The sequence below is a fragment of the Protomyctophum bolini genome (genome assembly GCF_963924005.1).
Source record: "Protomyctophum bolini genome assembly, chromosome: 6".
Classification (NCBI taxonomy): domain Eukaryota; kingdom Metazoa; phylum Chordata; class Actinopteri; order Myctophiformes; family Myctophidae; genus Protomyctophum; species Protomyctophum bolini.
This window is the reverse complement of record NC_137867.1, coordinates 18376984-18393151: the sequence shown is the minus strand read 5'-3', so window position 1 is coordinate 18393151 and position 16168 is coordinate 18376984. Positions and strand designations below refer to the sequence as shown.

Below are 16168 nucleotides of genomic sequence, written 5' to 3'. Positions count from 1 at the left end.
ATTCCATGACGTCACATTGAGATTAGGCAACACACGTTTGGGCACATTTGGGCATGCCTGACACAGAACTCCATATATAGGAATAAAGGGACACAGAGAGACAGATACAGAACCGTTTGCTGCACCAACTTCAAATTCGACACACGTGTTCCACACCCCCAGGCCAGCTCTCTGATAGGGCAGTAAGCAGTACAGGGGCCCCAGGGGACAGTTAGTTCCTCCCTTTTAATTACCCTATACACAAATGACTGTGTCAGCTCACAGCCAAATCAGTGTGTAGTCAAATTCTCTGACGACACTGTTATCCTTAGTTTACTCACAAGTGAAGGTAACATCAGTAGCCATACAACTGGAGTGGACAGGTTTGTAACCTGGTGTGATGAACATCACTTACAAGTTAATGTAAGAAAAACGGAGGAGATTGTAGTGGATCCCAGGTCTATAAGTGACCACACCACGATCACCATACATGGTCATGACATCAAACAGGTCACATCCTATAAATATCTAGGAGTACACATTGATCGTGATTCGTGATATAAACTGGCACTCCCATGTGACAAGTATGTGTGCAAAAGTACACCAACGCCTTCATTTTCTACGTAGGCTCAGACTTTTTGGTGTAAGTAGAAACATAATGCTGATCTTCTATAGAGCTAGCATAGTCAATTCTAAGGTATGGTATCACCAGTTGGTTTGGAAATCTAACTGTAAAATACAAATCTGAGATCCTTAGATTAGTCAAAATGGCAGGGAAGATCATGGGTATGTCTACACCTCCGATCACCCCCCAGGTCATCTTTGAGCAGGCCACCATTGGACAGGACAGGTTAAGAAAATTGTGTCTGACCCCTCCCATGTACTATACCCTGAGTATCGGCTAATGACATCAGGTAGGAGGTACGAGGTCCATGCGTGCAAATACAGGTACAAGGTACAAGCATTCCTTTGTCCCGGTGTCGAGTCCGTCGGATAGCCAGTTGTCCAGAACCAGCACAAAAGCCTCTGCCTCTGGAACTAAACATTTTACAATGGTGACTATGTAGTATGTAGCAGTCCTGCTAGAAGCGTCCAACCCATAGAGTTATATAAAAACGGAGTACGGATGTTGGTGCCCAAATGCGAAAAGATTCAAGCACCAAGGCATGAACATGTGGTTTCAGGCGATAGCATGTGCAGCAGCGTCTTTTATGTGCTAAGCTTGGTTCTGGGGGCTTGGTCCTACCTGTGCTTGGTTCATTCATACAACACTTACAATAACCTGAAGAAGAACTACTTTTCCATGAGCCATCAGGCAATCATTTCAAAGACAAAAAATGAACTACCATTACTATATATTCTGTCTGCCATTATAGTAAGAGAAGGGTACTGCTGCAGTACAAATGCATGATGGGAGTCTTATAACCTGTCTACCACTGTATGTCTAATGCTAGACAAGTCTAGCGTTCACTGTTGCGTTACCATGACAACATAATACATTTTCATCTTGTGGGTTGTGTAGCCCTTGTGTTCACTTATCAGTAAACGACTGGAGAAACATGGTAGAAAATCACCCCCTTGACAACCCAAGAGCTCCCACTTCCTTCCTCCCTCCCTCTCTCTCTCTCTCTCTCTCTCTCTCTCTGGTTCTCTGACAATCTCCTCTGTCTGATACAAATGTCTCTCTCTATTTAATAACATAGCGACGGACTGCTGAGAGAATCGTTGCCCAGACAACTAATGACAAGTGCCAGTGGCATAGGCAGGACTGGCAGAAAACAATAGGCTCCATGTTCAGTTTCAATGGACGACGATCTTGTGTACGGAGTCCCTTATATACAAGAGGGGTAGAATATTGTATTACCACTTGAGCCCCATATGATTTACCTTTAGCCTATAAAGACATGTTCCAAATACGGACACCAGATTGAAAGTGGTTAATTAAAGCAATAAGCCACAAGAGGTCTCAGGTTATCGGGTATTTTATAGTGGCTGAGAGACGTCGGGTCTCCGACCCTGTCAGCCATTATAAAATATACGGTAAGCTGGGACCTCGCTTGGCTTATTGCTTTTCTAAAACGGTTACAAACATACGTATAGCAATATCTTCCTCATAAAACGTAACTTATTAAATTCACAAAAGTAGCTATGCTTTGCGCCCACCAGAGCGAGCCACACTTCCTTGTTTTTACTCCAGTCTCTGTGACGGGGGAATGGGAGGCGCTTGATGTCTTTACGAGGCCGCCCGGAGCCACACATTCAGGTACTTAGACGCCCGCACGGCCAGGGTGTGTAAGGCAATCAAGTGCTCCCCTTGCCCAGTTCAGCTACAGAGTAGCGGGATAGGCTGGGAATGATATAAAGTGATTGAAGGTGTGGATTATCGTGAGAAGCGAAAAAGCAGCCAAGCACGGAAAGATGCCAATCAGAATCAAGTATTGGGACTAACCGTTTTAGAAACTGATTCAAACTAAGAAATATGCCCTTTTGATCCTTTGAGCCAAAGTTCATCTGGCAATTCCACATGAACTGCAACAATGCAATAATAGGACTAAAAGACGCATTATACAATAATTGCTGCATCAAATAGTTTTTCCTAATGTTCTTTGTGGACTACAAATTGTTTCTTCAAACTAACTTAATCGTTATTCGTTAACCTGTGGTGGGGTTGTGTGTGGCAAGTGTTTATGTGAGTAATTACTAATTTGTTGAGCATTGGCACTGTTGGCAATTAATTCACTGACTTTAAATCAATAGCCACATAGCATGGAATGCATTGATACAATACTGGCAACTGAGAAGAAGAACGTGTTAGAGACACAATTTTCCTCCACTTCTCTTTCATTAATCACATGACAATGCCATTCTTCACTCAGGCACAGAATTGTCACGATATATCCAGCTAGTGGTGAATACTGGACAACTCACAAACAACCTTTACAATAGTTGCCTTAAGCTCCGTTCACACTGAAGAACAGCTTCTGCGTTTAAAAGCTGGAAGAATAGCTTTTTTTTGTTTTTTTGTTTTTTTTTTCTCACCGAACCTTAACTTTAAAGCAGCTTTTAAAAGCTGGAGCTTTAAAAATCTGCGCGTAGCCAATCAGAGCACAGCGTGGTTTGAGGAGGCGGAGTCCCATGTTATCTCTATGCAGAACAGCTTCTGCGTTTAAAAGCTGGAAGAATAGCTTTTTTTTGTTTTTGCGTTTTTTTTTTCTCACCGAACCTTAACTTTAAAGCAGCTTTTAAAAGCTGGAGCTTTAAAAATCTGCGCGTAGCCAATCAGAGCACAGCGTGGTTTGAGGAGGCGGAGTTGAGCTCATTTTACAAAACCAAAAAGCTTTGGAAAAGCTGTCCGAGCCAATTGTCCGCATTAAAAAATAAACTTTTTAAATATGGGCTGTATATGAAATATGAATGGATATTTGGCAAGACCATAGCATATTTAGTGATAGAAATTAAAGTTTATCTGAGAAACAAGTTGTCGAAGCGGTGAAAACAGGTTGTGTTCCGTGTTCCGTCGCGAGTGTCACGTTTCTGGGGACAAGTGATCGTGCATTCACCCCCCCCCTCCGGTTCTCATCGAAGCTATGGATGGACTACTGAACTGAACTCTCCAGAACGCTATCCGTCGCTTGTGGACTGTTTGTGGACTACACAGTGCACACACACACGGTTGATAAATTAGCAGATATAGATAGATAGACAAACAACTAAACAATATAGTTGTGTCGGAGTTTTCCCCAAAACCTTCCCCGAGAAGAGTGGAGGAGCAGCCCGCTCTCAGCGCGTTTCTGTGCCGGTCCTCGTGTGTTTTGCTGGACGTTTCCTCGCACTAAAATTAATTGCCCTTGTCGCGGGACCTCGCCCTGAGCACAGGGAGTTGACCACTGGTGTACGCTCCTCGACACCCAGTCTCAATTTAGGGGGTCCTCCGCGGGCCGGGCCACAGGGTCCAGAAGTCGGTCCACTTTCGCTCGAGGTTTCTCCTCGACGACGGGGCCTGACCGCAGGTCACCCGAGGCACTATCACCGTGGTACAGTGGCGCTAGTAATGTACGTACTACAGGAGTGGGGCCTTGATCATACCTTATATCAGTTGTATGTACCCCCTCTATTTATGCAATATGTTGCCCATGTTTTGTGATTGGTTTGCTGCGTTCTGAATCGATAAACCAATCGCATATAAGATTTATTTGAGGGAATCATTTAAATTGGTCTATTGCGTTCATGTAGGCCTATCGATGAACCTCATACCAAAAGTTGAAAGATAGTAGATAGCCTATATTTATAGATAGATAGAACACGTGTGTGTGTGTGTGTGTGTGTGTGTGTGTGTGTGTGTGTGTGTGTGTGTGTGAGATATTGAGCACCGTGGAGGAGCCGACACGGGGCTCACTTGCGAGCCAGTTCTCTCTCAGTGCCCCTGCAGTAATTACCCCCTCCCGGTTCCCACCGAGGTGAACAACTGAACCCCGTAGCTGTCTCTGACCGTGGACTAAACACACACACGGTTTATAAATGAGCATATATATATATAGTCTATAGACAAAGAACTAAAGTCCAGAGTCCCCAGCGCGTCGTATGCACCGCGTGTGTGTGTGTGTGTGTGTGTGTGCGCGAGAGAGATCAATAATTAATAGCCTTTATTATAAAGGCTATTAATTATTGATCTCTCTATGCACATGCATATCATACAACTGATATAAAGTTTATATCAGTTGTATGATATGCATGTGCACAGGTCCGTTGCACTGAAGACGGGGAGGATTGAGATCCGGTCCGTTCGGTTATTTACAAACAAGTTTACCAAGATTATATTATTTATTCATCGATGAATAGGTTATGATGTAACTAAATATATAATTATTTCTCCTCTACAGTCGCTATTTTACATTTTAGACTTTCAAATGCGCATCTGCTCAAACTGCCCGTCTCTCGTCTCAAAGCCAGACAGCCAGTCCAGGCAGCTTGAGTGACAGGTACCTTGTACACGCCCACTTTCTCAAAAAAAAGCTGCGTCTTTTAGATTTCTGCTTCTGCTTTTTAAAGCAGCTTCTTCAATGTGAATGGGGCTTTAGGTTCAAGATTCATTGAACTTGTAATATGTTATTGGCTGTTTATATTCTTTTTGTAAAAATATAAAAAGATACTCCTATGGAAAGGCAATCACTGTAGTAGCCTTTTCATAAATTATATTTATATTAGGCTGTCTGCTGTCATGAAAGTTTATAGTTAGAGAAGTTTCAACACCAAAGTAGTAGTAGTAGTAGTTGTTGTTGTGAATTACTGTAGCTAACGGGACATTTTGGACTGAATGTTTTCTTTATCCTCGTATTGCGTTTCTGTTTTTGTTTTTTTGTTCTCAAAAGCGTACATCTGTGATCTGTTGTCCTTCAAGTTCCACGGCTGTCTGCTGTCCAGCCTCTCCCACCCCTCACTGGGGACAATTCCGGGAGGAAAAACGGGGATGGGGTGAGTTGTCCCGTGGTGCGTGCACCCCTTGTGGGGGTGCGTGACATGTAAAGGGTAATGGCGGTTTTATGGTGTTATTTAACACAAACGGCAAAATCTGGTAAAACACTGTTGTAAGGAGATGTATAGAGCAGCTGCGGGAGTATAGAGCGTCGCCCCCTCGAGAGACCCGGAAAAGAAATCGCCGTTCATTTTCCTCATAGGAATTTCTTACACAATATTTTTGGCCGATCAAATCATTAGAAAGAAGAAAATAAAGGCAGGAGACAACACTATTTGTTTTGTTTTTCTTCTTATAAATTATTTGATCGGCCCAAAACATTGTGTTCATTGTCATGATTTGTCACGATCCGAGTTGGCTTTGTCCGCGGCGTAACAGTCTTTAAATAAATACTTTAAGAAATGCCTATGGGAAAAATGCATTGGGATTTATTTCCTGGGCCACTCGTTGTTCTGAAAGGGGGTGGGACTGCGACGCTCTATACAGCAGCTGCATGTCTCTCAGTGAGTGCAGTGACATTCTGTGATTATTTGCCATAATCATATTAAAAATGTATCATTTTCATCCAAATAAAACAGGACTTAGTGTTGGGGGGTGCGTCAGTTAGGTCAGGAGGTAACAGGGGGTGCACGGGCATAACAGTTTGGGGACCGCTGCGGCCTAGTGGCTAGGCAAAGCCTTCCCATAGCATTGATTAGGTATCGTCTTGAAGGGGTGCCTTCTTTTGCAACAATTTAGAGTACATGTTATGTAAATCATCACAATCCAGCAACTCATGGCAATGTTTGCCCTCTTTAAAACAATAATATTAAATAAAAATCACACCTGTGTGAAGTGAGGGGCGCCACACACATTGAAATTCAAATAGGTATTTACCACAACCCAAAAAAAAACGAACAACCAACAGAGCCCTATCTAAGGATCTATGGCTGCGCTCTGGCACAGATGGGACCGGCATATCTAAAATGTAGCTGGGCGCCTGGCCTCGCAAGGCTTTAAAACTAAGTAATTAGTAATATCATGAAATCAATTCTCCTGAAACTCAGCATCAACCAGTGAAGAGAAGATAATGGGTGTATTATGGTTACATTCCTTAGAATTGATTAATCATTTTCGCACCAGTTGGAGACGGGAGATAACCTTTTTACTGAGCCCGGAATAGAGGGAGTTGCAGTAGATAGACTATGCAATATGCATCACAAATAAATGAAAGCCTAAATGACCTTTTCAAGGTGTGCAAATGATGAGGACTTCCAGTTTCACAGCTGGAAGAAGCATGATTGTACCTCCTTTCTCACTTGACCATCTAAGGACAAGTCAGAGACAAATATCACACCCAGATAAAGAGAGAGGGGGGGGATCTCTGAGTTGGCCTCATATATCTGGATTCTGGAGGAAGTTCTGGGACATAGTGTCACAAAGACATGTAAGGATACTGTACATACTGTATTGCCTTCACCACCAGGTTATACATCCCAGTGGGATGTATAACTGTGTATCATGTGCATAACAATGAAAATGGATGTTGTGGCTATGAATAATATGACTAATATGAATGAAAATCAATAATATGTCTATGTGCATGTCTAATATGTCTATGTGCAAATGTCCACCAATGTGGACATTTGGTTTAGTCAGCTAGCTTATTCATCAGCTTGACAGGAAAAATAAAGTCACAGCTAAACAGTAGTAGCTGAGTTATAAAATTGTAAACTGTACACCAAATTATATAATCTGTATACATATTTTTTTTCCATGTTTCACCTCGAGTGGAGATTGAAAACCCTCGCTTGTAAAAGCATTGAATGCGCTCAACTGGAAAATGTTCATCTCCATTTTGCATATTAAAAACGCCCATAATCGACAGAATCACCATTGCCAATCGCCTACGTAAAACATTTCCAATTTCACGCTATGTACCCATCTTTAGATACTGAATAATTTTCATAATCACTTGGGGGGTTTTAATTCAATTCATTTATCTGTTCAAAGGCAGAATAGTGAAGACTAAAATGGAGATTGGAACAGAGAAATGTGTTCCAATTAACAATTAAATCCAGAATGATTTAAGCTAGGACACAAAGACGACTTAATAGTTCACCTTTAAATGTGGCAATCCAAAATTAACAGGTCTCTTGTATTATGTACATTCCTAATCAACATATATTTGTATTCATAAATAAACAAAATCACAATCCCTTTGCAATTCAGGCCAACAATTAAATGTGATCGAAACATTTACAGCCTAATAATTGTAATTGCTTTGCGAGAGCAGTGTGGAGTATTTTGCTTGCTCACAACGGCTTGTATTGTGCTGCGTTGTACATCCGCTTGTCGAATGTTCACATATTACAACATGCCCAGAAAAAGGAGTTTTTAACATAATCCAAAACAGACTTACTGGAATCATCCAGTTGGCAAGATCTCCAGACTTGGACACCTGCATGGCTCCCAGCATCGTCAGGTTGATATGACCCCTGAGGAGGAGGAGACAGTCATCAGCTTACCTATCGATTCGCTTATCCATCTGCCAGTTAATCAATTGCTCCCTACATTAACCATTTTTTTGGCTGTGACCTGTCAGAGGCAGTAGCAGCCCAGTGATGGGTGTCATCAATGTTAATGTGCTGTATACTTAATGGACCATTAATTATGCATTAGTGCATAGATGTCGGAGAGAGAATTTGCCATGAGACCTGTATCACTGCGACTAATTGATGGTTTAGGTACAGTGCAATTCATCATGACAAAACATATCACAGTTCAAATGTATAGCCTGCCCATTGACTCAGTGTTCTACAATAGTTTCCATTCAACTATGGACACACCACACACATACTGTACACAGAACTAATGAACAGACTCAAGCACCCACACGCGCATACACACGCGCACACACACACACCCCAGTTTTGTATGACTCAGCATGGCCAGAAGAGCTTTGTGAAGAATCTGTCAATTTGACCATTGGGCAGCACTATTTATGAGTGCTATTGAATTTCCGCTGGGAGGAGGAACAGAAGCCATGCTTTAGGGAGGGTGGGTGGGAGGAGGAAGAGAAGCCATGCTTTAGGGAGGGTGGGTGGGAGGAGGAAGAGAAGCCATGCTTTAGGGAGGGTGGGTGGGCCGTGTCACAGACAACAAGCAAATCAATACCAGCTGGGGGAATATTGTCACGGCTGACATCTCGCTGAACAGGCGACAATGGTTATTTGTTAATGCACAGAGGTTACAAATCACGGCTGGGGCTTGTGTTCAGTCTTTTTTTATGGTTACTGGTGGCTTTTTTGTTCAGGTGATAAACTGTTCTGACATGAGTGGAAAGCCTATTAAGAAAGTTATGAAATGGCCTGGGCCGTGGCTTAGCGGTCCAGGCACCTTGGCTGGTAATCCAGTCTGGCAGTGTGCCGCGGGTTCGACTCCCGATCCCGACGGCCTTTACTGCATGTCATCCCCCCCCCCCCATCTCTCTCCCCATTTCCTGTCAGCCTACTGTCTGTCCCTCCATAATAAAATAAAAGGTAAAAGCCACAAAAAAACATTCAAAAATAAAATTATAAAGTTATGAAATATAAGGTGTTCTGCGAACACAGCTAGCAGGATGAGGGGTAGAGGCTTTAGTTCAGACATACTATTGGTCCGATCATATAGTATTAGACCGACAACCTACCTCAAACGCTAACCTAACCATAACCGCAAGCACAGGAGCAGCGCATGTCCGACCATTGTTTCCGCATGTCGGACCTTTGGTGGTGTCGGATCTGCGTGTGCATCCCCGAGAGAGAGGTTCCCCTCTGGCTGGTTCTCAGCAAAACCCTAGAGATGATGTATGTCTGATGTGTGTCCCTACATGATAGTGAAGTGACAATTTAAGGACTTTTAAAGCACCTTAACTGCAGAAGACTTGATATGGCATCTTTGTAATTAATCCCGTTGTCTGCCGAATACTTGATATGGTGTCTTTGATCGCTTTATATCAATATGAAACGGTTTAGCTGAAAACCAACTTTCAGCCCTGGCCTGGTTGCTAGGCAACGGCCTGCTCACCCCCCGCCCGCACGAAACGTGCTCGCACATGCGTAGACTCCCATTATAACAGGAATCTTTTCTTTTCAGAAACTACGAGCGCTGTTCATGGTTTTGATCATCCATCCGAGGTTCGGATCTGATTTATGATATTTCATGACATCACGATTAGAATATTAACGTTTCTGAAAAAAGATAGACATCGTTTCTTCTTCTCTGGCATCTGCGAGACGGGAAACCGTCTCGAAAAATGTTTAAAATGTGCCTCAAATCTGATGATTTAGAAGACTTTTTTTGTCTACCCTAAATGGGTTAAGCATGATCTAATACGTTATAGCCTTACCCTCTGATCATGGCAAAGGACTCATCACTGGAGAAATAGGCTGCACCAGGAAGCACTGTGACTGTCTCCTTTCCTGTACACAGCATGAGGAGTGAGGATTACTTACACAATCTGGGGATTCATGTAACAATGCAAACAATTAAAAAATGAAATGAAATATGAAATATATAAGTGTGTCATACAAAATACTGATTGACAATGACCATTCTGTTGCACAGGGAAACTCACCAGCATTAATAAGGTCTGCATCTACGTTCTCCTCTGTGGGGTATGGGCCCTATACAGAAAGCAGAGAGATTAGATGACCGTGCACGCACGCACGCAAAATCAGGTCAGTCCGCCTGACTGACCATGATCTTTCAAGTCAAGAGACACACACAAAGGCACAATCACATCTTTCTGATTAGATGAGACATTTCTCTCCTTGTGACATAAGGATCAATCCTTATAGGGGTAGCATAAAGAATGGGAGAGGAGAGGAAAAGGAGAGGAGAGCGGAGACTGAAAGACTGAAACTTTGACAAATAATTCATTAACATAGCTGCCTACATTCACCTGTCAACAGAACTGATTGGAAAGCCTTGCCGTAGCCACATCCTTTGTTGGATGTGCAGCAGGCAAATAATGAATGCAGGAGAAAGGAATTGAACTGTCAAACCCCCACGTTTGTTATATAATAAATCCAGCACAATATAAATTTCAATTCTTGAAAAAAGGAAGGCTACTCTTCTAATGATGTGCTCAAGAGTGCTTCAGTTTCAAATGTATATAAGAAAAAGGTCAAACTTCACAGCGGAGCAATAATAATGTTATGCCTGATTTATACTTGGTTGCACGCTGTGTCGCGCACTGACAATAGCAGACCTACAAGCTCACAACAAGTTGTGTCGGCAACACATTGTGAGCTTGCTATTTCGGTTGCACGACACTGGCACAAAACTAAGTATAACTCAGGCCATACTCTCCTCATTACTGTGTTTACCAGCTGGTGCACTGAAACCTATAAATAATAAGATCAGACATACTTTTAAACAATAAGAGAAAACAAGTGGCTGCCTTACCAATCCCAGAATACCATTCTCACTTTGCAGGTGCACAGTGATGTCAGACCCGATAAAGTTGCTGGCCAGCATGGGAATACCAATACCAAGGTTGGCTGATGGACTCTGATGTCAAAGATCATAACATAACTAAGCATAATGCCTACAAATACTAACAATAATACTATGTAACGTATATATTATTATTAACTCATTTATTGCGGCTAGCCGTTAGCATAAATCCCAGTTCCAGGTGACACCATACGCGTTCACTTTAAAAGTCGGAGTCGGCGCCCTCCACACACACTCGCTACACACACTAAAGTATCATTGGAACAAGCACACACTGTTTACCTTTCGTCAGAAGCTTTTACATGGCGGGAGCGTTGCGGTACAAAGGCACAAATTAAATCAGAAATTTGGATGGCAGAAGATCCACCAAGGACAGCTCTCCTGGAGTCCGACTTATATGGACGTTTGAAAATCCTCCTTTCAAACTTGGACACTCAGGCATGAAGGAAGCATGAGTTCAAGTCCGTTGCTCTCCCCTTGTTCCCCATATATGGGGACTAGGTTGGTGGAGGGTGTGTAGAGCCCAGGATCACATTAGATGATTGACACAGGGGTGAAAAATGGGTTACAAAATCGTGGGATAAAAAATATATTAAAAAAATAAAATCCTCCTTTCAACTGCTTTACACGGTGATTATATTTTCAATCCCATAGCTGGAGTGGTGGGGCGTTGCCATAGGAACCGGACCAATGTTAAAATCTGCGGTGGGACTCAACCATTATATAGACGGAGTATACGTTGGGGTCCGTATATATATACGGACCTGGGATATGACGTCCCCTAGCACCGGGGTCCGTATATCGGACATGGGAAAGAAATAATTAATACTCTAATGCTGCGTTCACATGGAATCAGGCTGACGATAGATGGCAAGCAAGTAACTCCATATTATGTTTTTTTTATTTTATGTTTTTTTTGTGGCTTTCGCCTTTATTTTATTTTTATTTTATGGAGGGACAGACAGTAGGCTGACAGGAAATTAGGGGATGACATGCAGTAAAGGCCATCGGGATCGGGAGTCGAACCCGCGGCACACTGCCAGACTGGATTACCAGCCAAGGTGCTTGGACTGCTGAGCCACGGCTCAGGCCATCTATCTTTTTATGGTTTTAAAAGGATACCATACATTCCATCCTCAAACTCCAGAGCAGCCCGGCGAATGATCCTTTCTCGAACAATATCAGAATCTTTCTTTGGTTTGGGCTTCTCCGTCTGGCCTTTCTGTACTGTGCGTCTCTGGTGGAGGGAGAGAGAGAGAGAGAGAGAGAGAGAGAGAGAGAGAGATGGTGACAGGAAGAGACATTGAGCAGCCATGCCAAGATTGTTCAAGATTATCAGCCAGACGAACTGAAAAACTGACAATGAATTCACAGGAAAATGTATTAACTTCTATTGTTCATATACTGTAGTCATATCCTGAGGATCGGAGTGCTGGCCTTCAGACAGAATGTAAATTCAATCAGTGGAGGGATTTTAAACACAATAGTGGAAAGAAACAAACCCACGTATCAAAGCACAATAACATTGCCCACTGCCCTTTTGAGTTTGAACACAGCATTTATAAGTGCATACCTCAATCCTCTTCTCGTAGCTGCTTCCTTTGACAATCCTGTCGATGTAGACACTAGGAATGTGGATGTCCTCCTCAGCAAAGGTGCCCACATCCACTATCTCCTCCACCTATAGAGACAGACAGACAGACAGACAGACAGACAGACAGATGAGCAGAGACCTCTCCAGGGAAAATCCCGGTCCAAATCATTAGAAGTGGAGATCAGGGAACCATACTAATAGAATCACTCTCCCTGGAAATAACTTCTGCCCACTCAGATATACTGTAGAAAAAGCAAAGCAGATTTACTAATAGATAATCCTGAGGATTTTAAATTGCCTCTTTCTGGGCCCCCAACTTTTTAAATGCGTTTCTCTACTGCTGTAGATGTCGCTCCTGTGATTGGGATCTTTCTCGTGGCAAAAACCGCTGCCATACAGTTCTGTATGGCATGGCCCTGGGATCACTTTTAGATTTCCACCTGCACCTTCTATCCATGCCCATCTCCATTTATTTATCACACTTATGGTAATAAAAATGTGAGTCACTGCCGGCAGGGCATTGTGACTTGAGTCATCGCTGGCATGGTGACTCATTGAGAGTCACCATGCCAGCGAGGGATAAGAAACTGCCAAACTCGCATGCCAGTGGACATGTGCTGGATAAGGGGTTGGTGGAGGATCCAACATATTAAACCTAGTGCCCCTGTTCTGCGGGGTCAGCTAGAAAAGGAGGCGGCGTAGTATAGACCCCTGGGGGACTCTAGTCAACAGTGGTTTGAAGGCTGACTTTCAGCATGAGAAACTCAGGGACTGGTTCTTTCTCCATTGTTTCTATAGAGCACCGAAGTCTGACGTCACTTTCAGTAGAGGGCACCAATACACAGGTTCATGTATATTTTTTTATTTGCAGTGAAATCTCCATAGGGCGATTTTAAGTCGCTTCATGTAAGAACTGTGTTTGAAAAATAAACCGAACACCCCGGCCTTTCTGTCAGGGGAGTGGCTGTGCGTCGTTGATGATGTCCATTCATATTTGATACAGCCAGTTTCTGGAGAAAATGGAATTCATGTGGCCGCAAACGCCTTGAAACTACATATTAAGGCAATGTCGCTGCTAATATATACGTCACGCCCAGCTGTCAACACATTGCGTTCCTGAGATTCCTCGTTGACGTAAGCTCAGCTGGTGGTGACTCGACTCGTACTAACCACGAAACATTATATATAAATAAAATAAACGTAATTAACATTCAGTTTCTGTTGTGCGACGGGCAGATGCAGCCACACGCCTACCCGGAAATGTAGTCTCTGGGTTGTTTGGGTTGTTTCGAACGCTTATTTTGTTACTCTTTGGGTATATTTGTACATTTCCACCTTCAGTCAATGCTTCATATCCATATGAGTGAAAAGGCCGGTTTAGTTTTCAAAGACAGTTCTTATATGAGGCGATCTAAAATCCCCCTATGGAGATTACAATGCAAATAAAAAGTACAAGAACCTGTGGATTGATGCCCTCCACTGACAGTGACGTCAGGACTTCGATGCTCTATATATATGGCTGTGTATCAGGCGTATCCCACACACTCGGTGGAGAAGCACCAGTAATATTTTGTCTACCATATTCTGATAATCATTACAGAGGAGGTCAAACACACAATGTGTCCATCGTCAGTGACACACATATTGGGCATGATCTGCTTCTCAACTACTGTACATTGAAATGGAAGAAAAACAATTAAACTGATACATCGCTTATAAGGTTTCCAAGTACCATTTCTAGAATTTGTATTATTATTTTTTTTGTATCAAATATGGGAAAGAATAATATAATTATTAGGAAAAACTGTTTGAACAGGCTGAGTGTGAGTCTATGATATTTCTGTCGGCCTAACGACATACAGATGGAAATGGCAATGGATTTTAGGGATAGCAGGCCCACAAGGACCATACCTGCTCCTTCCTGTTGCAACAAAAAGGGCCTACACAGCCTTAACTCCTCCGATGCAGATACCAGAGGTGTGTATGCAACTTGCAAGTGTACACAGTAACATCAACAGACCCGTAAGAGTCCTTTTGGTCTCAAGAGTTAAATGACTCCCTAAGAATTTTACTTCAATCCAACTCGTACAGTACATCTAGCAGTACAAATGTGGTGTGTGACAGCAGTATTGACTGCACTAAATCTGTCCAGAGAAAAAACACAGGCTTGCATAATCGTATAGGCAGAATTGGGCATTTAGCCGCGTGTAGATTAAAGCAGGCTTTTCTGGTGCCAAAACATTTCTGAAGAATGCAAAGTGACATAACTCTACACTCTACAGGGTGCTCAAAAATAGGGAAGAAAAAGGGCAGTATTTGTCTTAACATCTCTGAAGGAGACGGGTGGGAACTGTCATAACTAAATTCACACGTGCAAAGTACTTCACTGCATTTGCACAAGGGGCACGCAGACGCTAACCGACAAATGTAATTGATTTTTCTCCTGATCTATGCTGCCTCCCTCCCCACCCTAAGAGTTGAGTGCAAAAAGAGGAGCCAACAGTGGATCTCCATCTTTAGTGTTGTCATGGATACGCAGGATTTTGTTTGCCGTGGGCCGGAGACTGCTCTGCTGGGTAAGTGATTTCACCATCTAACACTCAGTCTCATAGGGATCCTCCAAGGTTAGTGAACGTCCAAATGCAGTGCTGGAAAGTAACTGAGTACATTTACTCAAGTACTGTATTTTAAACTTCTACACTCCATTACATGCCACTCCAATAAATCAGAGGCAAATATTGTACCTTTTCTTATCCACTACAAGTATTGTTAAAAAAATATTGGTTACAATGAAGTTACTTTGCAGATTTATATTATTTCAAAACATAAATTAAAGGTATATTCAGTGATTTCACTTAATTCAAATATCACTTCTTTTTTTGTTTTGTTGTGATAATCCTCCCTACTATCGAGTGTGCTGACCATATAAGGAGTTCCTCCCTGTCCCCAGTTAACACCTCGGGGTCAAAAAACCTTTTTTGGCTAGGTGGCCCAGCCTTCATCCAATCAGGATAGAGATTGGCCTTCTGGCTTCCGCCAATCATATCGAGCGGGACGGGCCTTGGTGTGTGTACTGTTGGCCTGTTGCACTGTAGTGCGTGCATGTGCACATCTTGTTACCGGGCGGACCGGGATTTTTTCCAAATCACTGAATGCTCCTTTAACCAATCAAGTCCTATTTTATACTTTGTCAAACTTGTAAGGCATTCTGCCTGATGTGTTCTTTTATCTTTGGTACTTTTGTATATTTTGATGCCAATAGTAATAGAATACAGGACTTGTAACAGATACTACCAAATTTCTAATGCTACTTTTATTTCAGGAGTAAATTCAGGAGTACTTCTTCACAGAAGTAACTAATACAGCCCTCTGACACAATTGCATGCCCTGCACATATCATTCTTTGTGAAAATGCCATTTGCAATGGAGAGGTCTTTAGCACGCAACACTAATTCACATTTAGTTGTTGATAGAAGGGGACTGTGATAACCACCTGGAATGTTTTGTGGCACAAATTCCCCAAATTGAAAAGACTGAAGACAATTTCACTCAAAATCAGTTTCCAGAAGAAAAGAAAACGGAGTAATCAAACAGTACAAAAAAATTGCATCTCACATTTGCTGTATTCAGCTCAAATTTCA

The 16168-nt window shown here is 42.5% G+C and overlaps 1 protein-coding gene across 1 annotated transcript in view; it reads right to left on the bottom strand.

The window, feature by feature from the left end:
- oxct1a (3-oxoacid CoA transferase 1a) overlaps window positions 1-16168 on the bottom strand; it is a 69646-nt gene that overhangs the window by 22191 nt on the left and 31287 nt on the right. Inside the window, exons 8-13 of the mRNA XM_080765237.1 lie at window positions 12507-12614; window positions 12056-12170; window positions 10883-10977; window positions 10050-10098; window positions 9822-9894; window positions 7854-7929 (exon numbers count right to left, since the gene is read on the bottom strand). Of these exons, the coding sequence (XP_080621363.1) occupies window positions 7854-7929; window positions 9822-9894; window positions 10050-10098; window positions 10883-10977; window positions 12056-12170; window positions 12507-12614 (516 nt within the window). The remainder of the gene's footprint in view (window positions 1-7853; window positions 7930-9821; window positions 9895-10049; window positions 10099-10882; window positions 10978-12055; window positions 12171-12506; window positions 12615-16168) is intronic.